Source organism: Podarcis cretensis (genome assembly GCF_951804945.1).
Source record: "Podarcis cretensis genome assembly, chromosome: 15".
In the NCBI taxonomy this organism is placed as follows: Eukaryota; Metazoa; Chordata; class Lepidosauria; order Squamata; family Lacertidae; genus Podarcis; species Podarcis cretensis.
The window spans coordinates 44239255-44261601 of NC_137185.1; the positions used below are offsets into that span (position 1 = coordinate 44239255).

A 22347-nucleotide genomic window follows, 5' to 3' on the forward strand; every position below is an offset into this window, starting at 1 on the left:
ATGTGAAATCGAAAGCCTAGCACGCATCTACTGGCTCCTCAGATCTGTGTAAACTACTTAGCTGAGTTGGTTTTCCTTGTCTGGGTGTTTTGTATCTTAAAGGTTGTCACCCTTTACAAAGCAGGCAGTCTTCTGTCTTGCTGAGTTAGTTTTTAAATCAATTCTTTCAGAAGGTCTAGTCCCTATTGTAAAAAAAATGAGTGCTCCAAAGAAGTCCAAAACCCATCATTTTCATAAGGAATGGGAAATTGAGTATTTCTTTGTGATGGTGAAAGAGAAGTGTTGTTGTTTAATTTGTAACGCCTCTGTGTCCTTACCAAAAAAGGGTAACTTGGAACCCCATTATAATGCTTTCCACCGTAGTAAATTTGATGTCAATTTTCCAGTCAAAAGTGGAATTCGTAAACTTAAGCTCAAAGAACTCAAAGCAAAATTAGCTTCTGAGCAGCAATTACTGGTAAAATCCAACTCACATTCTAACAATGCAACCATGTCATCCTTCAACCTGATTGCTAAAAAGTGCAAACCTTTCACAGAAGGGGAGTTTGTAAAAGAGTGTTTTCTTGCAGCAGCTGAACATCTTTTTGAAGGGTTTAAAAATTAAAAAGAGACCATAGCTGCTATCCAAGATCTTCGATTATCAAGAAACACAGCCATACAGTGAATGGAAAACATGTGTAAAAATATTAATGAACAGCTGTTGAAAGATGTGTCCAGTTGTGTTGCTTTCTCACTCTAGCTAGACAAATCTACAGACATCAGTGACACAGCTCAGCTACTAGTTTTTTATTTGTATGGTTTTTAAATATTACAGCACAAAAGAATAACTACTTGGGATAGTTTCTTTAAAAGAGAAAACCACCAGTGAAGAAATATTTAATTCCTTCTATTCCTTTATAAACAAGCTTAATGTTCCATTACACAAGCTTGTTGCCATCACTACGGATGAAGCAAAAGCCATGACAGGTCGGGTTAATGGATTTATTGCTCTTTTTCGACAACATGGTGATTTCCCTGACTTCCTTGCGTACCACTGTATCATTCACCAGCAAGTTTTGGCAAGCAAGAAACTAAACACAAAGCATGTCATGGACATAGCTTTTAAAATTGTAAATTCAATTCGTGGAAAAGCACTTCAAAGGCGGCTTTTGAATCTCACTCTTGAGGAAGGGCAGCTAGAATTAATTTTACACAGAGATGTAAGGTGGCTCAGTAGGCACAAATTTTTGGTAGGATTTCGTAGTTTGTAGGAAGAAATGATATCCTTTTTGAAGGAGAGGGGAGATGAGTACGCTCAGTTAGAAGATGATGAGTGGTTATTTGATCTGGCTTTCTGAAATATACTCAGAGTCGCAAAGTGATTTCATGCTCTTTATTCAGCTCATGGTGGTGAGGAGGAATGAATGAAAGTCCCCTCAAAGTATCTGCTTTATATACATTATTTACACAATGGGCTGCACATGATTGGCTAATTCCGGAATTCTACTGTAAGCCAATCAGGTTGTGGATTCACTTCAATCTGGAGCATGATTGGGTGGTTCCTGCCAACCAATCATACTGCTGCATTGTTCTAGGACCAATCAGACTGCTGCATTCTGAATCCTATTGTTCTAGGACCAATCAGACTGCTGCCTTTTGGATCCTATTGTTCTAGGACCAATCAGACTGCTGCAGTTTGGATCCTATTCGACTCAGAACATAACACTTTCCTTGCTGATTTCACAGGTAAACTTAGTGATATGAACCTAGAGCTACAAAGTAAAGGTAAATGCATTGGCAAGATGATTATCATAGTTTCATCCTACAAAACAAAATTTAAGCTAATGACGGCTGACTTTACAATCAAAATTTTTGATCACTTTCCTAATATGCAGGACCATCTGGAAAAAAATCCTGACTTTGTTTTTCAAACAGAGAAGTATGTGGCCAAAATTGGTTCTGTTATTCTGTAGTTAAAAAAGATTTGGTGACTTCCAAAAAATTGAATTAATTGTAGAGTACATGTCATTTCCATTCAAATCTGATTTGTACTTTTAAAAAATTGCAGTCATTATCAGTACAAATTACTCATTGTGCAAAATATCTCTTGAAAATGATATATTAACTCTGAAAAATGACATTTTTATGAGGGCCCGTGCAGAAGAAGAATAATTTTGGGAGTTTGTGCCTATACAGAAATTTCCAAATTTGAGAAGATGCAGTGAAATTCTACACTCATGTAGAATTCTACTCCATGTTCTACTCCATGATAATATGACAGCAACAATCATAGATAACAATGGCTCTCAAAGTGAACCATTCACAGTGGGATCAGGTGTTAAACAGGGTTGTGTTATTGCCCCAACTCTATTGATTATTTTCATTGCCATGATCCTACACTTTGTCAAAGGGAAACTCCCCACTGGAGTAGAAATCATATATCGAACAGATGGAAAGCTCTTCAATCTGAGCAGGCTGAAAGCAAAGACTTCTGTCATAGAGCTTCAGTATGCTGATGACAACGTAGTGTGTGCACGCTCAGAGGATGACCTCCAAACTATCCTAAATATCTTTGCAGAAGCTTACAAAAAGCTTGGCCTATCACTCAACATCCAAAAAACCAAAGTGCTGCACTAACAAGTACAAAATAACCCCTCTGCAGCACCACAAATCCAACTCAATGGTGTAACATTGGAAAATGTCAATCACTTTCCCTACCTAGGCAGTTATCTTTCCACATGGGCCAACATTGATGCCAAAATCCAGCATCGCCTGAGCTCTGTGAGTGCGGCTTTCTCCCTATTGAAGTGCAGAGTGTTTGAGGACTGGGACATTCACAGGGAAACCAAAATGCTTGTTTACAAAGCTATTGTACTACCAACCTTACTATATGCTTGTGAAACATGGGCCACTTATCAAAACAAAATAAAAAAATTCCTTCCAGTAGCACTTTAAAGACCAACTAAGTTAGTTCTTGGTATGAGCTTTCTTCTTGGTATGCACACTTCTTCAGATACACTGAAACAGAAGTCACCAGACCCTTCTATATAGTGAGAAGGTGGGGAGGGGTATTACTCAGAAGGGTGGTGGGATTGGGTGATTGGCAGATAGCTGTGATGAGCCTGTTGACGACTCTTAACGACTGCAATAGGTCTTACAGGAATGGGCCACTTATAAAAGCCATCTCCAGCTGCTCGAAAGATTCCATCAATGGTGTCTCTGAAAAATTTTACACATCACTTGGGAAGACAGGAGAACTAATATCAGTGTACTGGAAGAAGCAAAGATCACCAGTGTCAAAGCGATGATTCTTCAACATCAAATTCATTGGACTGGTCATGTTGTGCACATGCCTGATGAATGTCTTCCAAAGCAACTACTCTATTCCAAACTTAAAACTGGAGGTTTAAAGACTGTCTCAAGACAAATCTAAAAAATGTAGTAAAAACACTGAAAACTGGGAAACACTGGCCTGCAAGCACTTCAGTTGGAGAACAGCCTTTACCAAAGGTGTCATGGGCTTTGAAGACACTCGAACTCAGGACGCAAGGAAGAAATGTGCTAAGAGGAAGGCACGCTTGGCAAATCCACACCATGATCAGCTCCCACCCGGAAACCTATGTCCCCACTGTGGAAAGATGTGTGGATCCATAATTGGCCTCCACAGTCACTTACGGACTCATTGTTAAAACCGTGTTTATGGAAGACAATCTTACTTGGCTACGAATGATCACCAAAGAAGAAAGAAGAAGACGATGTCCCACATTTACTAAATTTTGGAAGAAAGTGCTGGACTATATAAACAAGACACAGTGGGAAATGTTAAGATGCTCTTGAACTATATACTAGTTCTGTTGGCAACAGGACTGAGGAAATGGATTCTACATGCCCTAATGGTGGCCAAGAGACAGATGAACTGGAAGAATAGAGATACAGTTCCCCTTAATCAGAATAGCGATATAATTCCCCTTAATCAATAGCTTGAAAACACGACAACATTGGCAATGTATGAACAGACACACACTTTCTTTGAATAAATATAATGATATTTTGAATGAGTTTACACATAATAAATTAGTCAAAACAAACAAACAAAAAACCCTTCCAGTAACACCTTAGAGACCAACTGAGTTTGTTATTGGTATAAGCTTTACCAATAACAAACTTAGTTGGTCTCTAAGGTTCTACTGGAAGGATTTTTTTGTTTTGTTTTGACGATGGCAGACCAACACGGCTTCCCAGCTGTAACCATAATATATTAGGTTATTGACAGTTATATGTGTATTAGGATAAGAAAAATACAGCCAGATGGGTGGTGTATAAATAATAAATTATTATTATTATTATTATTATTATTATTATTATGTAACAGTATTTTTTTTCCCATTCTCACTCACTTTTTTCTTTATTCCTTTTCCTCACTCTATCTTTTATAAATGAAATTCTTCTTCTAAAAGTGCCAGGTGCAAGTCACTGTGTGTAGTCATGACAATAGCAAGTCATGACAATAGCAGAATCCTATATTAAATCTCTGAGATAAAGGGAGGACTACAACTCTGGGCCTCTTTGTTTTGTCGGCAGGCAGAACGCTTGATGAAGCAGATTGGGGTGGAAGGAATGAAGCTGGCAGAGCATGAGATGATCATTGCCGCTCACCTGGTGGTTCCAAAGGATATCAAGGTAGGTGGCCCCATATGTGAAAATAATTCCCCAAGTACATTCAAAGAAATAAGCCCCCCCCCCCACGGCCGTTCTCCCCCTATGTTCGCCCAGCGTGACAAAAGCAACCAAACTACAGCTGGATGCTCTTGTCTTGAACCCACCTAGGACCCCTGTAGCAACTGCAAACAGAAGTAAGTCGGGGATCCCCAATATAGGCGAGAACCCGCGGGAACTCCAAGTCCCCAGTAGAAAGAAAGAATGGATCCTGGTCCTAAGCCCGGAAAAGATGGTATTCACGAACTATCCAAAAGCACTGGGTCCTCGCACAGGGACAGACCGCGTGAGGCACCTGCTGACTATTATAAACAACATTCTACCTGGGGCAGTTAAAGCAACCGACATAGACAGTATAGACTACCTATATCAAGATGGACATTCAGTCTGTTCCCTGATCACTTTCACAGATCATAATCTGGTCAACTTCATCTTTAGAACAAGAAATCTATTTTTAAAGAAAGGAATAGATTTATTAAGAATCTTTGAAAACAGAGCTCCGCTAACCTCCCTACTGGCGGCCAAGGGGGAAGGGAGACCAGGAACAGAGGAACAAAACGATAGAGTGCATATGCAACAAAACCAGCAAAACCAGAGCCTAGTGCACCAGCAGGAAAGCATAGCCCCTATTGTGACTCAACTTCATTTGAACGACAGAGAGGACTTTTTCTCCATAGAACATACCCTAATATATCGGTTCTGGTCACTGCAGATGCCAGCCCAAAAGGAAATCTTGGTTAGACTGGACACCCTGAGAAGCAGACTGACCAAAAAGGAGGCCCATGTTGAGACTACGGAAGGCTCTCACACACGGCCTATATCCCCCAAATGCCTAGTGGACAAGAGGACGGTGGGAGGCGCCTTTAAATGTGTAGATTCGGAAGACCAATTGCAGCCCCCGCTGGTGTATGGTAAGGCAAAACTAAAACAGACTGTCACATCTCCGAGTACCTGGTTCAACTATCTAAAACTCTCTCCAAATGAAATAGCTACTCCCCCAAGTCCAAATCACCCCCTTAAGTCCCCAAGAGTTATGGATAATCATTCCCTTATGCAGCAGATGCCTATTGACAAACTTAATGGGAGTGGTTTTTTTAGATGTAAAGGGGTCACTGGACACCGTGGACCCAACAAATCTACACCATGGAGGGACAAAGAATTAAAGCTGCTGTCCTGGAACATTGCAGGATGGCGCGCTAAGAAAAACAATCAACAACTTGCAATCTTTCTTAAGCGATTCGATATCATCCTCCTGCAGGAGACCTGGCACAGTGACCCCATTCTGTTCAATGGGTATTCTTGTCACTCCCTACTTGCTACTCCATCTGTGAGGGGAGGTAGGCCTAGTGGAGGTTTAGCTAGCTTTATCTCCACAGAGCTTGAACATTTCTTAAGAGCCCTCCAAAACTGCAATTCACTAGCCACGGCAGTCCTACTCAAATTTAAGAGAGATGCACTGGTAGTGGTCAATGTCTATCTGCCCCCCTGCCAAAAAAAATCTATAGTGAAAGCTAACTGGGCAGAGTTAGAGGCATTCCTAGACTCCATAGAATCTTCCCACCCTTCTACACCGATTATAATCGGGGGGGATTTCAACGCCCGTATGGGAATTGATGATAACAACCTTTACAGCCAATATAATCAGTCCAACCGAAGCAGGCGTTTCACGACTTTCTAAAGATAATAAATGCAATTTCTCGGGGCTATGTCTAGTCCAGGTTGCAAAAAAAAAAAAAAAAGGGAGCTGATGATATTAAATGGTAGTAAGGAAGAGGATCGCCCAGGGGAGTATACCCATTTTTCAAAGATGGGAGGAAGTGTGATAGACTACATTCTGATATCAAGATTCGCCTATAACTCTGTGTCGAAGTTTCAAGTGGGACATAACACCGAACGCGACCACCTCCCACTAATTTTAGCGCTCAATGGTCCATCGTTTAACAAACCCACGGCTAAACTTTACTACACCCCCATCGTTAATCTGGGATCACTGGCCCCCAGAAGAATTAATTGGACCCCCATGCTCAATACAGAGCTAACTTATCTCCTCCATTTGGAAGATGTGAAGACCATCTACTCAGCCATTGTATCAGCTAATACCGGGGAAAAGGCCATGGACTCGTTCAACGAGTTATTAGTAAGACTAAAGACCTTCTTAACAACTGAGATACTTAATTCTGTTACAAAGCGGGCAAAGGATCAAGAGAGATGGTTTGATTTGGAGTGAAGACAAGCAAGGAAACGTCTGAGATCAACCTATCGGAATTACAGAAACACCGGAGCACCCTCGCTATTTATGGCTTACATCTATTTAAGACGAAACTACAAACAGCTATTAAAGGTAAAAAACCAAAAAGCTGAGAGATTGGCCTAGTGTAATTTAGTGAAGGCCTCGAATGAGAAAGACTCAACCTCCTTCTGGCGTACCATTATGGGCCTCCTGGGCCAGGAGCGGATTGGTCCCACATGTACTGTAGAACCCCAGGAGTGGATGAAATATTTTCAAACCCTCTTTGAAAACAAAGCTCTATGACGACAAAGCTCAGCACAATGATCCAAGTGCCTACTCTGAGAATTTACCATATTGGCCTCCTGTCTCCATAGAGGAGGTGGGGAAACTAATTGCCCAACTGAAAAACAACAAAGCCCCGGGCATAGACCACATTCCAGCAGAGCTCATGAAGAACAATATCAGTTGGTGGGCTCCTATAATGGCGTCAATATTTACATACATCGATTCAACAGGCATAATACCTGGTTGCTGGACAGAGGCAGTAATTATTCCAATCTATAAAAAGGGTCCTATGGCAGATCCAGCGAGCTATAGACCCATTAGCCTCCTTACTATCCCCAGCAAACTGTATGCCAAACACCTCCACATCAAACTAATTGACTGGATGGAAACTGAGGCAGTTCTGGCAGAGGAGCAAGCCGGCTTCAGACAGGGCAGAACAACAATAGACCATTGCTTCATATTAGCATACCTCACTGACAAATACGTCAATAAAACACGTGGGACTTTATATGCAGCATTTATTGACCTGAAGGCGGCCTTTGACTTGATCTCATGAGTCAAACTTTGGGCTAAACTCAATGCCACCAACATTGACAAAAGATTACTATTCTTGATAAAAAACCTATATAAAGACTCCAAGTTATATGTAAGAACCTCAGTAAATGGGCAACTAATTGGCCCTGTACCAGTCACCAAAGGAGTCAAGCAGGGCTGTATTTTAGCCCCGGCCTTATTCAACTTATATATAAATGACATGGTCAAATACCTAACATCCCCGGAGTTTCATCCCCCCAAATTGGCCGAAAAATCCATTTCAGCGCTCCTCTATGCGGACGATGCGGTTCTCTTATCACGAACTAAAGTAGGCCTCAAAAGGCTACTAAGAGAATTCTCAGCCTACTGCAGGAGAGATCAACTGGTGGTTAATCACCAAAAAGCCCAAAGTCATGGTCTTCGCTAGGAGACACAGACATCACAGATGGGAGATGGACAATCAGCCAATAGAACAGGTCAAAATTTTCAAATACCTCGGAGTAGTTTTCCAGTCAACGGGGGCCTGGGAGGCCCATCATAAATATGCTAGGGAAAAAGCATCTCAAAGCGCCAAAATACTGTCTCGCTTTTACTTTACGAAGGGGGGCAGACATATCCCAGCAGCTCTGGAGGTCTTTCAAGCAAAACCCTTGGCGCAATTACTCTACGGGGCCCAAATCTGGACGGGAAATCATTGCCACACACCTGAAACGGTCCAGTCTAAATTTTTAAGACAGATTCTAGCCGTTCCACCATGCACACCAAATGTGGCCCTACGGCTGGAGACTGGCCTCCTCTCCGTCGAAACCTGGACCTGGTTAAGAACATTCAACTATTGGCTTCGCTTAAATTTAAACCCATCCGGACTACTACCTCTAGTAGCACGAGATGCCCATAGAAGTCGGTGGTCCAAAGTAGTGCATCAAAACTACTTACATGTGGCCTCCAAGCACAGCATCTCCTGAAAATGGGTCTCCCCAAGGCAAAAACCTTTATTGACCAGCGCATGAAGGATATTAAGCAGCAGGATAATCTGGCCTATATTAAGAAATTTAGTGCTTGGTACGCTTATCTGCCCCCCTCCCACTTTGATTTTCGGGCACCTTATTTGTCTACCTTAACCATTCCAAAACTTAGGCGGGCCTTTACACTGGCCAGACTAAATATGTTACCCTCAGCTGTTCTTGAAGGTAGATATCAAAAAAATTCATTCGAGAACCGGCTCTGCCCCTGTGGAGCTGGCTACGTAGAGACTGTGTCACACGTTCTCTTGTCTTGCTCCCTATATAAAGATCTCAGGGACGAGACCATCACACCGCTCCTATCTGCCATCCCGGGCCGCTCTTGTGAAGCCAAATTGTTCTCACTCCTAGCCGACCAGAACAGCTCGACAACAGAGAAGGTTGCCAAATTTATCAAGAGAGCAATGAGACTGAGAGCTGCTATCTGAATGACATCAGTCACCCGGATTCCTTGCCTAGGATCTTATTATTATTATAATTACGTTTTATTATTATTATTTTATTACCTCTGCCAAGTTTTAAGTACTGAGATTATTAATTTATCTGCATCTGGTTATTATTATCTTTCTCCCTGTCCTGACCATCCCTCCGAGGTTATATTTATAATCTTTCAATTTGGCTGGTCTATTCACTTAACAGACCTGGAACAATCTACCAGAGAAAAGGCCACCGCCCATGGGACAGAGGGTCATGGATGAATGATAATCCAGCTTCTACCCAGGGTTTTAATAGGTCATAAGATTTTATGGTAACTATATTCATAATGTATTTTTGTTGGTGTTTGTCCTTTGATGCTATGGCCTGTCGGCTACGCAAATAGAATCATAGAATCATAGAATCATAGAGTTGGAAGAGACCACAAGGGCCATCGAGTCCAACCCCCTGCCAAGCAGTAAACACCATCAGGAAACACCAATAAAGTCTATTCATTCATTCATTCATTCATTCATTGAGGTGGAAGGAGTGAAGCTGGCAGAGCATGAGATGATCATTGCCGCTCACCTGGTGGTTCCAAAGGATATCAAGGTAGGTGGCCAGGCTGCTGCTCCTCTTGACAAAACGCAATAGAGTTTTGAGGGTCTCTAATCTGCTGAAGAAAAACGGACAGGAAAAAAAAAGTTGCACATATCTTAGTTCTGAAATGAGATTGTGTGGGTTCACACCAGAATTAGTAATTCAGATCTGGAACTTTAGCACTTTGCAGCACATCAATATAGACTGTTGGGTCTTTGACTGGTGGGTTGGGACCCACTCTCAGGTCATGACCTGATCTAAGATGGGTCACAACAGCAGCACAACCACCAGTCCAAATACCACTCTACAAATGGCAAACAATTAAGATATGGGCCCCATATGTCTGTTTGGGTCAGTTCTTTAAAAAGGATGAAAATTGCTGATGTAGACAACCCTTTAAACCAAGAATAGATAGAAAAGGTCCCTACCCCAAAGAGCTTAGTCTGAATGGTTGGTTATAATGGAGGAAAAACAGTGACAGAATGAATAGAAAAGCCAAGGATAACAGGAAAATAGTGCAGTTACATTTAGATTCAAATTTCTAACCTTTGTTAGTTCCTTTGTTATCTGCCAACTGCTCACAGCTTGTCCCACCTACAGGTAACTTGGAAGGACATTGCAGGCCTGGATGAGATGGTCAGCGAACTCCAGGACACTGTGATCCTCCCATTCCAGCGGCGACACTTGTTGCAGCACTCCAGGCTCTGCCAGCCCCCAAGAGGTATTTATTTTGGAACAAGGGGCAATTTACTAGCTACTCAATATCATTTTTGAGACTTAAGGAAAGTGTTTACTTCCTTTTAAAATCTGCATTATTTAGCCAAACCCTACATATCAAATAAGTTATTATGGTCAGAGGGTTAGTTTGCTACCTGTTGTCCACTTAAGAAACTTGCTGGGTATGTACAAGTGACCCATTTACCCAGGGGTTCTGTTCTGGGCCCCCACACACAAAAGCAAAATTGCGTAAAATGGCCTGCCATTCCTTCATCTCCCGCAAGTCGGGGTGGGGGTGGGGGTGGAGCTTCCACAGCTGACACACGCAGGGAGGGATGGCGGGGCTCGGCTAAGAGCTGCTCCCCGTTTCCAGGGACCACTTCTGGGGACCTGGCACCACACATGCACACAAACAGAACGTACATCAACGCGGAATTGCCTCAGTCAGTTGGGCAGCAGCAAGAGCAGCATTAGGTATTAAACATTAATACTTCCATTAGCATTTTTCCGTCGACAACAAAAACAACATTTCCCCCAGCTGGAAAGCGTTATTTCAACAGAATTAAATTAAGTGCTCTACTCAGTTTAAATTTAACAAATCCCTCCAAATCAAAGCTACTTTAATTAAAGTTCTGATTAGTGCACACATTCACAGTCAATTACACTAATAGGTGTACTAAATTGCCTCTAAGGTACCTTACAACTCTAAGTCTAAGTGATTCTGTTTTTTAAAAAGACTGCCCACCACACTCCAATATTCTTCCTTCAAATTGTGTCAGTCAGCACTCCAAATAAAATGACATTCTGGATATCCTGAGCCAAAAGCTGTAAGGGGTGCGAGTGCTCAGCAAGAATGACAGAAACACGACGCCTCTCTTTCTGCTGCTTGTCTGAGATGGTGAAACAGAGGATTGTATCCAATGCTTGTCCTACTCAGAGAAGACCAACTGAATATAATGAAGAAGAGTAAATTATGTCCATCATTTTCAATGGGTGCACTCTGAGTAGAACTTATATGGACACACCTCTGAGACACTGGCAAACTACAGTACATAGAAGGATGGGGGGGGGGGCTGAATTTTTCTTGGTGGGTCACAAGTTGTGCCCATTGTCCCTTTTCTAAAATGGTTACTGTAGTTAGAATATGAGTTGTTGGTGCAGTGCACATGGGCACAAATGTGCCTGCAGAGGTTTCCCTGAAGCCTGCAGGGTCCCTTTCCTTGCAATGCTGGAGTTAGGCTTGAAAGAAGCATTCTGTTATAGACAATAGAAGCCTTTTTCCAAGGGGGGTGTCAACTCTCCCTTCTCCTGTTCTGAAACGCCCACCTCACAAAACAGGTGTTGGCACCTGAGACAAACCACTAGTGTCCCCCTCCCTGCTAGGGAAGAAAGGGTGAATGAAGATCTACATCGGGATCTGCTGCCCTGAGATGGTCACCTCCCCTTGCCTGATGGGAGGGTCAAGCCTAATTGTTGTGTGTGGAGCGAGAGATCTTCCTGGAGATGGCAGCCGGGGAGGAATGCTTATCTTTTGCCTCCCCAGCTGCCCTCTGCAAGAAGACCACTCTCTAACTAGGCTGGGGTGGGGTGGGGAGAGAAGCACATTTTCCAAGCCTAATGGTTGGGGGAGTGTGTAGACATATGCGTGTGGCTGCAGTGCATGTGTGCATGATTGTGGTATGTACAATGCCCACAAGTTTCTCTGATCTGCACATCTGCCCATGAGCCCCAGAGGGCTGGCAATCTTTGAATTAGAAAATTGTTCCTGGTGAGCTTTATAATACAATCAGAAAGTGGGGATGAACTTCTCACATAAAAAAGGGAGGTAGACTGTGAACCTGTGCTGATGGGTTTTTCCTTGCTACCAGGTGTCTTACTTTATGGCCCTCCGGGTTGTGGGAAAACCCTTCTTGCCAAAGCAACAGCCCAGGCTTCAGGATGCAGGTTCATCAACCTGCAAGCATCTACGCTGACGGACAAATGGTATGGAGAGTCACAGAAGCTCACAGCTGCCGTCTTCTCACTGGCAACCAAGCTTCAGCCCTGCATCATTTTCATAGATGAAATAGGTAATGTTTGTATCCCTTCCTCCCATATCCCAACATCAGCGTCCTCTGCCATGGTTGCCTCTCCTTACTCTTAAGTCACTCCTAACTCTCTTTTTCACTCTCAGTCTCCCAGCCAATTCCTCCTTCCCTTCCTTCCTGGCTGTGGCAAAATTTCTCTCGGAGGTAATAAGAATTAGAAATAAATATGCTCCGGATAAAACACAATGACTCTCCTGGAATATTTTCTATGTGTTCCTGCTTTAAGAACTGTTTCTGCAGGTCTCTGGACTGTAATAAAGAATGTGTTTGCCTACTGTGTGCCTACTAAAGACCCTGCTCTTTCATAAGCCTTTTAAGTAGAACTCTTTCCCAGTCTACGTCTATAATGGAATTATTTTTAGATTCTTTATTTTATCCCTTGTGTGTTTGGTACCCTGGGCTCCTTTGGGAGGAAAAGAGATATATAAATGTAATAAATAAATAAGCATATTAATCTTTAAAGTGTTGCAACATTGCTGTTTTTGCTACAACAGGCTAAGGCTGCAATGATATACCCACTTTTCTTAGAGTTCATAGAATCATAGAATCATAGAGTTGGAAGAGACCACAAGGGCCATTGAGTCCAACCCCCTGCCAAGCAGGAAACACCATCAGAGCACTCCTGACATATGGTTGTCACGCCTCTGCTTAAAGACCTCCAAAGAAGGAGACACCACCACACTCCTTGGCAGCAAATTCCACTGTCGAACAGCTCTTACTGTCAGGAAGTTCTTCCTAATGTTTAGGTGGAATCTTCTTTCTTGTAGTTTGGAACCATTGCTCCGTGTCCGCTTCTCTGGAGCAGCAGAAAACAACCTTTCTCCCTCCTCTATGTGACATCCTTTTATATATTTGAACTTGGCTATCATATCACCCCTTAACCTCCTCTTCTCCAGGCTAAACATGCCCAGCTCCCTTAGCCGTTCCTCATAAGGCATCGTTTCCAGGCCTTTGACCATTTTGGTTGCCCTCCTCTGGACACGTTCCAGTTTGTCAGTGTCCTTCTTGAACTGTGGTGCCCAGAACTGGACAGAGTACTCCAGGTGATGTCTGACCAGAGCAGAATACAGTGGCACTATTACTTCCCTTGATCTAGATGCTATACTCCTATTGATGCAGCCCAGAATTGCATTGGCTTTTTTAGCTGCCGCGTCACACTGTTGGCTCATGTCAAGTTTGTGGTCAACCAAGACTCCTAGATCCTTTTCACATGTACTGCTCTCAAGCCAGGTGTGACCCATCTTGTATTTGTGCCTCTCATTTTTTTTGCCCAAGTGCAATACTTTACATTTCTCCCTGTTAAAATTCATCTTGTTTGTTTTGGCCCAGTTCTCTAATCTGTCAAGGTCATTTTGAAGTGTGATCCTGTCCTCTGGGGTGTTAGCCACCCCTCCCAGTTTGTTGTCATCTGCAAATTTGATCAGGATGCCCTTGAGTCCATCATCCAAGTCGTTGATAAAGATGTTGAATAAGACCGGGCCCAAGACAGAACCCTGTGGCACCCCACTAGTCACTCTTCTCCAGGATGAAGAGGAACCATTGATGAGCACCCTTTGGGTTCGGTCAGTCAGCCAGTTACAAATCCACTGAGTGGTAGCATAGTCAAGACCACATTTTACCAGCTTCTTTACAAGAATATCATGGGGCACCTTGTCAAATGCCTTGCTGAAATCAAGGTAGGCTACATCCACTGCGTTCCCTTCATCTACCAGGCTTGTAATTCTGTCAAAAAACGAGATCAGGTTAGTCTGACATGACTTATTTTTCAGAAATCCATGCTGACTATTGGTGATCACAGTATTCCTTTCTAGGTGCTCACAGACTGTTTGCTTAATGATCTGCTCCAGAATCTTCCCTGGTATTGATGTCAGACTGACTGGGCGGTAATTATTTGGGTCCTCTCTTTTCCCCTTTTTGAAAATAGGGACAACATTTGCCCTCTTCCAGTCTGCCGGGACTAACCGTTGTGAGGTGCAGCCCATCGCTTGCCAGAAGTCCATCTTCAAGAAACTGCAGTCCGTGATCTAAGAATCCAAACCGTTCCTGTTTACACCATTTGCGAAGCCAGCTGTTCACTTCCACTATTTTTCCCTCTCTCCCTGGGCCACGTCGTTCAACTGGGAGGACAGATGAGATGACAATTTGTGCATTTAATTGCTTCAATTTCCTGCCCAGAGCCTCGTAGTCTCTTTTGATCTTCTGGAGGCTATTGCTTGCAGTGTCGTTGGTTCCCACATGAACCAAGAGGAAGGGGTATTTGTCAGTGGGTTTTATGATTCCTTGCAGTCATTCAGTTACATCTTGGATCTTAGCCCCGGGGAGACAGCACACTTCCCGAGACATCTTGTCAGGCCCACAGATCACTGCTTCTGTTCCCCTCAGTAGGGAATCCCCTATCACCACTACATGCCTCCTCTTAGGTCTGGTCGAGGTTCTTCCGTGAGCTGTCCATTCCAAGGTCACCTGCACATCCCCTGAGGACTGACTTTGCTGCTCGTCTTCATATACCTGATCGACTGTAACGAGGGAGAGATCCTCAAATGGAGTCTGCTCTTCGTCTTCCATGCTAGGGGAGAGGACCTCAAAGCGATTGTGTATTTCTAAACAATCAGAGCGAACCCTGGGCCTCCTACTTCTTTGAGTCACGTTTCTCCATACATCTGGCTCCTGTGTTGGTGAACTAGCCTCCTTCTCAGGGGAGTCCCCTGTCTCCTCCTTGGTGGAGACGGTGTGCTCTGTTGCTTCCAAGAAGAGCTCCAGCTCTCTAATTCTTTGGAGCGTAGCTACACGTTCCTCCAGTTGCTGGACTTTGTCTTCTAAGAGGGCAATCAACATGCAATTGCTGCAGGTAAAGCTGCCTGCAACCTTTGGCAAGATGGCAAACATTGCACAGGAACCGCAGGCGACTGCAGCTGTTCCCTCACCCTCCATCTTGAGAACGTGTCGTTGGGGGTGGCTACAGCGGTCCTCCATCATAAGAAGCGTGCAGACAGGACAAATAACTCCCCCCCAAAAAACCTAGGTCTCCCCAACAAATGTTTGAGACTAGCTCCCCTAAATCTAAAAGATGGATCAAACGCCGCTGCCCTGCAAGCTCTGATAAGCTCCTCCCACAGCTAATCACCTGCCTCAACAGAAACCCTGCCCCCTCTGACCTTTGCACAGGGAGAGCAGCTAATCAGCCACAAGAAACACACACACCAGAAACCCCCTTTTGCTCCTTCTTCAGCTGCTGCCCTGCAAGTTAACAGCATTGAATTCAGTAGGACTTCTGAATTCTGAGTAGACATACTTATATAGGATTGCACTGTACAATCTATTTTTTATAAAACAATTTTTATTGGTTTTTACAAATATTTTCTTGCATGACACTATATTTTGCACAAATAAAGCATTTGGCTTCATGGGCCTGTGATTTCCCTCCTCCCCGACAACTGGTTTTCAAATTTAATCTCAATATACTGCATTTTCCTGTATTTCTTCTTGTTATTAAATTGTATCCTTTTAAAATTACTTAATTAACTGTATTTAACAATAAATGATTATTTCATCCTTACAGAATTTCTTATAACCCTACTAGCGATGTTAACTGTTTACAGTTGTCTTCCAAATATATCATAAATTTCTTCCAATCTTTCTGAAATGCCTGGTCCTGCTGATTCTGGATTTTTCCTGTCAGCTTTACCATTTCTGCAAAGTCTAATAGCTTCATCTGCCACTCTTCTTTCATCGGTAACTCTTCTTGCTTCCATCTTTGGGCTACTAATATTCTTGCTGCGGTTGTTGCATATAAAAATAATATTTTATCCTGCTTGTGTATTTCCCTATCTACTACACCTAATAGAAAAACTTATGCTTTTTTATATATATACGTATATTTCAATATTTTTAAAAGTTCATTATATATCATTTCCCAGAATGCTTTCACCTTCTTACATACCCACCACATATGATAAAAATTTCCCTCTCTTTCTTTACATTTCCAACATAAATTATTTGTTCTATACATTTTTGCTAATTTCCCTGGTGTTAGGTACCATCTACACATAATTTTCATTTAATGAGCTCTTTTAATGAGCTACAAGCAGTCAAATTTATTTCATCTTTCAACAATCTTACCCAATCTTCTAGCATTATATTATGCCCAATATATAATGTATCATTAGTGTATCATCAATGTGTATCACCAATATATAATGTATCATCAGTGTATCATTACAGATTTTCTTCATCTTTTGTATGCCATTCCAACAGTAACTTACACATTTTTTACAATATGTTTACTTTATTGCTTAATAAATCTATTTCAAATCTAGATCTTATAGCTTCAAATCCATTTTTATTTTTATCTTCTCTAAACACTTCATTTATTTGACAATAATGCAACCAATCATTTACTAACTCTTTTATCTCCTCAAAGGGTTTCAATTTCCATTGATTGTCTGTTTCTATTAACAAATCTCCATAGGTGGCCCACTTATCCTCCATATTTAACTTTTTAACAGTTGTCGCTTCTAGCGTTAAAAGCCACCAAGTTGTTTTCCGTTCTAATAAATTCTTGTATCTATTCCAAACCTCATAGATTGATTTTTCGGATTACAGTATGTGGTTCAGAATACCTTTAACTTTTTCATACCATAAGTATGCATGCCACCCAAATCTGTTATTAAATCCTTCCAAATCTAATAAATCTGTATTTTTAGCAATATCCAATCTCTTATCCAACAAAGACAAGAAGCTTCATAATATAATTTCAAATCTGGTAGGGAGAAACCCCCTCTCTCTTTGGCATCTGTAAGTATCTTATTCTTTATTCTTGGTTTCTTCCCTTGCCAGACAAATTTTGTTATTATTTTTTGCCATTCCTTAAAAATACTTACACCACTTATAATTGGTATTGACACCAAAGAAGGATGTTCTTCTCATTATAGGGGATTGGAATGCTAAAGTAGGGAGTCAAGAGATAAAAGGAACAACTGGCAAGTTTGGCCTTGGAGATCAAAACGAAGCAGGGCAAAGGCTAATAGAGTTCTGTCAAGAGAACAAGCTGGTCATCACAAACACGCTTTTCCAACAACACAAGAGACGACTCTACACATGGACATCACCAGATGGGCAGCATCGAAATCAGATTGATTATATTCTCTGCAGCCAAAGATGGAGAAGCTCTATACAGTCAGCAAAAACAAGACCTGGAGCTGACTGTGGCTCAGATCATCAGCTTCTTATAGCAAAATTCAAGCTTAAACTGAAGAAAGTAGGAAAAACCACTGGGCCGGTAAGATACAATCTAAGTCAAATCCCTTATGAATACACAGTGGAAGTGAGGAACAGGTTTAAGGATTTAGATTTGGTGGACAGAGTGCCTGAAGAACTATGGATGGAGGCTCGTAACATTATACAGGAGGCAGCAACGAAAACCATCCCAATGAAAAGGAAATGCAAGAAAGCAAAGTGGCTGTCCAATGAGGCCTTACAAATAGCGGGGGAGAGAAGGCAAGCAAAATGCAAGGGAGATCGTGAAACATACAGGAAATTGAATGTAGATTTCCAAAGAATAGCAAGGAGAGACAAGAAGACCTTCTTAAACAAGCAATGCAAAGAAATAGAGGAAAGCAATAGAATGGGAAGAACCAGAGATCTGTTCAAGAAAGTTGGAGATATGAAAGGAACATTTCGTACAAAGATTTCCATAATAAAGGACAAAAGTGGAAAGGACCTAACAGAAGCAGAAGACATCAAGAAGAGGTGGCAAGAATACACAGAGGAATTATACCAGAAAGAAACGGATGTCTCATATACCCCAGGTAGTGTGGTTGCTGACCTTGAGCCAGACATCCTGGAGAGTGAAGTCAAATGGGCCTTTGAAAGCACTGCAAATAACAAGGCCAGTGGAAGTGATGGTATTCCAGCTGAACTATTTAAAATTTTAAAAGATGATGCTGTTAAGGTGCTACACTCAATATGCCAGCAAGTTTGGAAAACTCAGCAGTGGCCAGAAGATTGGAGAAGATCAGTCTACATCCCAATCCCAAAGAAGGGCAGTACCAAAGAATGCTCCAACTATCGCACAATTGCACTAATTTCTCACGCTAGCAAGGTTATGCTTAAAATTCTACAAGGAAGGCTCAAGCAGTATGTGGACCGAGAACTCCCAGAAGTGCAAGCTGGATTTAGAAGAGGCAGAGGAACCAGAGACCAAATTGCAAACATGCGCTGGATTATGGAGAAAGCTAGAGAGTTCCAGAAAGATATTTACTTCTGCTTCATTGACTATGCAAAAGCCTTTGACTGTGTCGACCATGGCAAACTATGGCAAGTTCTTAAAGAAATGGGAGTGCCTGATCACCTCATCTGTCTCCTGAGAAATCTCTATGTGGGACAAGAAGCTACAGTTAGAACTGGATATGGAACAACTGACTGGTTCAAAATTGGGAAAGGAGTACAACAAGGCTGCATTTTGTCTCCCTGCTTATTTAACTTATATGCAGAATTCATCATGCGAAAGGCTGGGCTGGATGAATCCCTAGCCGGAATTAAGATTGCCGGAAGAAATATCAACAACCTCAGATATGCAGATGACACAACCTTGATGGCAGAAAGTGAGGAGGAATTAAAGAATCTTTTATTGAGGGTGAAAGAGGAGAGTGCAAAATATGGTCTGAAGCTCAACATCAAAAAAACGAAGATCATGGCTACTGGTCCCATCACCTCCTGGCAAATAGAAGGGGAAGAAATGGAGGCAGTGAGAGATTTTACTTTCTTGGGCTCCATGATCACTGCAGATGGTGACAGCAGCCACGAAATTAAAAGACGCCTGCTTCTTGGGAGAAGGGCAATGACAGGCCTAGACAGCATCTTGAGAAGTAGAGACATCACCTTGCCAACAAAGGTCCGTATAGTTAAAGCTATGGTTTTCCCAGTAGTGATGTATGGAAGTGAGAGCTGGACCATAAAGAAGGCTGATCGCCGAAGAATTGATGCTTTTGAATTATGGTGCTGGAGGAGACTCTTGAGAGTCCCATGGACTGCAAGAAGATCAAACCTCTCCATTCTGAAGGAAATCAGCCCTGAGTGCTCACTGGAAGGACAGATTGTGAAGCTGAGGCTCCAGTACTTTGGCCACCTCATGAGAAGAGAAGACTCCCTGGAGAAGACCCTAATGTTGGGAAAGATGGAGGGCACAAGGAGAAGGGGGCGACAGCGGACGAGATGGTTGGATAGTGTTTTCGAGGTTACCAGCATGAGTCTGACCAAGCTGCGGGGGGGCAGTGGAGGACAGGAGTGCCTGGCGTTCTCTGGTCCATGGGGTCACGAAGAGTCGGACACGACTAAACGACTAAACAACAACAACAACAACAACAAAAATAAAAATATCATTTTGGGTAGCACATTCATTTTAATCGCTGATAAATTAATTCTTCCTCACACTTCTAAATCTCTTTTGATTCCATTCCAAACCGGTGTGTAAAAAAGGTAAAGGTACCCCTGCCCGTACGGGCCAGTCTTGACAGACTCTGGGGTTGTGTGCCCATCTCACTCAAGAGGCCGAGGGACAGCGCTGTCTGGAGACACTTCCGGGTCACGTGGCCAGCGTGACAAAGCTGCATCTGGCGAGCCAGCGCAGCACACGGAAACGCCGTTTACCTTCCCGCTAGTAAGCGGTCCCTATTTATCTACTTGCACCCGGGGGTGCTTTCGAACTGCTAGGTTGGCAGGCACTGGGACCGAGCAGCGGGAGCGCACCCCGCCGCGGGGATTCGAACCGCCGACCTTTTGATCGGCAAGCCCTAGGCGTTGAGGCTTTTACCCACAGCGCCACCTGCGTCCCTAAACCGGTGTGTAATTGTCTTTAAATAAATTTATATTTTTAGATTTAGATGTTAACCCATGGGTAGGCAAACTAAGGCCCGGGGGCTGAATCCGGCCCAGTCGCCTTCTAAATCTGGCCCAGGAACGGTCCAAGTAGAGTAGAATGTGTCCTTTTATTTAAAATGCATCTCTGGGTTATTTGTGGGGCATAAGAATTCCTTCATTATTATTTTTTCCCCAAAAAATATAGTCCGGCCCCCCACAAGGTCTGAGGGACAGTGGACTGGCCCCCTGCTGAAAAAGTTTGCTGACCCCTGTTTCTAGATTGTACAGTGCTGACCCCTGACTAAGACAACAGGCATATATATATATCTCCATTATTGTGCTATGTTACTATTCTGTTAGCAGAAGGATTTCCACATTCACAAGAAAGCTGACAATCACATCTCCGATACTAAAATGTATGCGGTGCCATCTCTGTCACTGAATGAAGAAGGGTGTTGAAGGAGTTGAATACAGGCAATGACCGATTAATGTACATTCAGAGGGCACATGACGAACCCACCAGTGACCTGAAGACGTCACTCAACATGTCACAAAAATACAGTCCAGCCCCCCACAAAGTCTGAGGGACAGTGGACTGGCCCCCTGCTGAAAAAGTTTGCTGACCCCTGTGTTAACCAGACTCCTAAATATTTTACCTTTTTTACCACCTCTATACCTATTTTGAAGACAGGAGTGCCTGGCATGCTCTGGTCCATGGGGTCACGAAGAGTCGGACACGACTAAACAACAACATACCTATTTTGCATTGCAGTTTGTATTTCACATGTTCTTCCATATTTTTAACAAGCATTTTGTTTTCTTTTTGTTTAATTTAAATCCTGCTACTTGTCCAAATTGTTCTATTCGCTCCTACTTCTACCAGAAGCACTACTACTTCGAGGATGCAGTGATCCTCGAACCCCTTCCAATCTACGCCCCGTGCCAAGGGATGAGGGTAGGGAGAGCAAGGATTACACACCTCCTTCATTGGTGCTGTGCAATGCCAGGTCCATAGACAACAAAACCGCCACCATGCGTGACTTTTTTGTCTCGCAGGGGATTGACCTGGCTTGCGTGACGGAGACCTGGGTACGGGAAGGCGAAGTAGTCTCCCTACATGAGATAACACCCCCAGGTTTCTCTGTCCTCCATCAATCGCGGACTGTGGGTCGGGGGGGAGGAGTAGTGTTGTTATTCCGGGAGGATTGCTCTTCCAGAGCTCTGCCACCACTGGCGATCTCCGGCATTGAATGTGTTGGTCTCGTGTGGGGCACCAAGGAGAGCTTGGCTGTCTGGCTGGTGTACCGACCACCCAGCACACCTGCAGCCACCCTGTCAGACCTGCTGGAGGTGGTGGCGGGCTGGGCCTTGGAGTTCCCAAACCTACTGGTTTTGGGAGACTTCAACGTCCATGCCGATGCCGCTCCCTCCTCACAGGCTCTGGACCTAGTGACTTCCATGGCAACACTAGGGCTCTCCCAGGTTGTTTTGGGCCCCACTCATCAAGCAGGCCACACGCTGGATCTGATCTTTGGGGCTGGCATAGACGTGATCATGCTCCCTGCTGTGGAAGTGCCATGGTCTGATCACTACGCTCTGAAAGCCAAGATTGACTTCCCGCTCCTCCCCGGCTCGGGTGGCGAACCTATTTGGGCTCGTCCGCGAAAACTGATGGATCCTGATAGATTCCGACAAGCCTTGCGGAACCCTGCTCCTCCTGGCGACTCATTAGATGACCTTGTTGAGGACTGGAATAACCGGCTCTTGGCAGCCATTGATGAGATCGCGCCTAAGTGCCCTCTGCGACCCTGTCGAAACCGGGCCCCATGGTTTACTGAGGAGCTCCGGAAAATGAAGCGGGATCTCAGACGGCTAGAGCGAGTATGGCGACGGACTCGTGATGGAA

At 43.3% G+C, this 22347-nt stretch overlaps 1 protein-coding gene across 6 annotated transcripts in view; it reads left to right on the top strand.

Moving 5' to 3' along the window:
- Window positions 1–22347, top strand: part of LOC307203916 (outer mitochondrial transmembrane helix translocase-like) — a 62000-nt gene that overhangs the window by 14613 nt on the left and 25040 nt on the right. For 4 of the 6 annotated variants that reach the window (XM_079955193.1, XM_079955195.1, XM_079955194.1 and 1 more), the window contains exons 3-6: window positions 4561–4587; window positions 9721–9792; window positions 10381–10501; window positions 12366–12566. In XM_079955193.1, the coding sequence (XP_079811319.1) occupies window positions 4561–4587; window positions 9721–9792; window positions 10381–10501; window positions 12366–12566 (421 nt within the window). Of the gene's footprint in view, window positions 1–4560; window positions 4660–9720; window positions 9793–10380; window positions 10502–12365; window positions 12567–22347 lie in introns of all 6 variants that reach the window. The other 2 variants (XM_079955196.1, XM_079955197.1) reach the window with 2 other exon arrangements.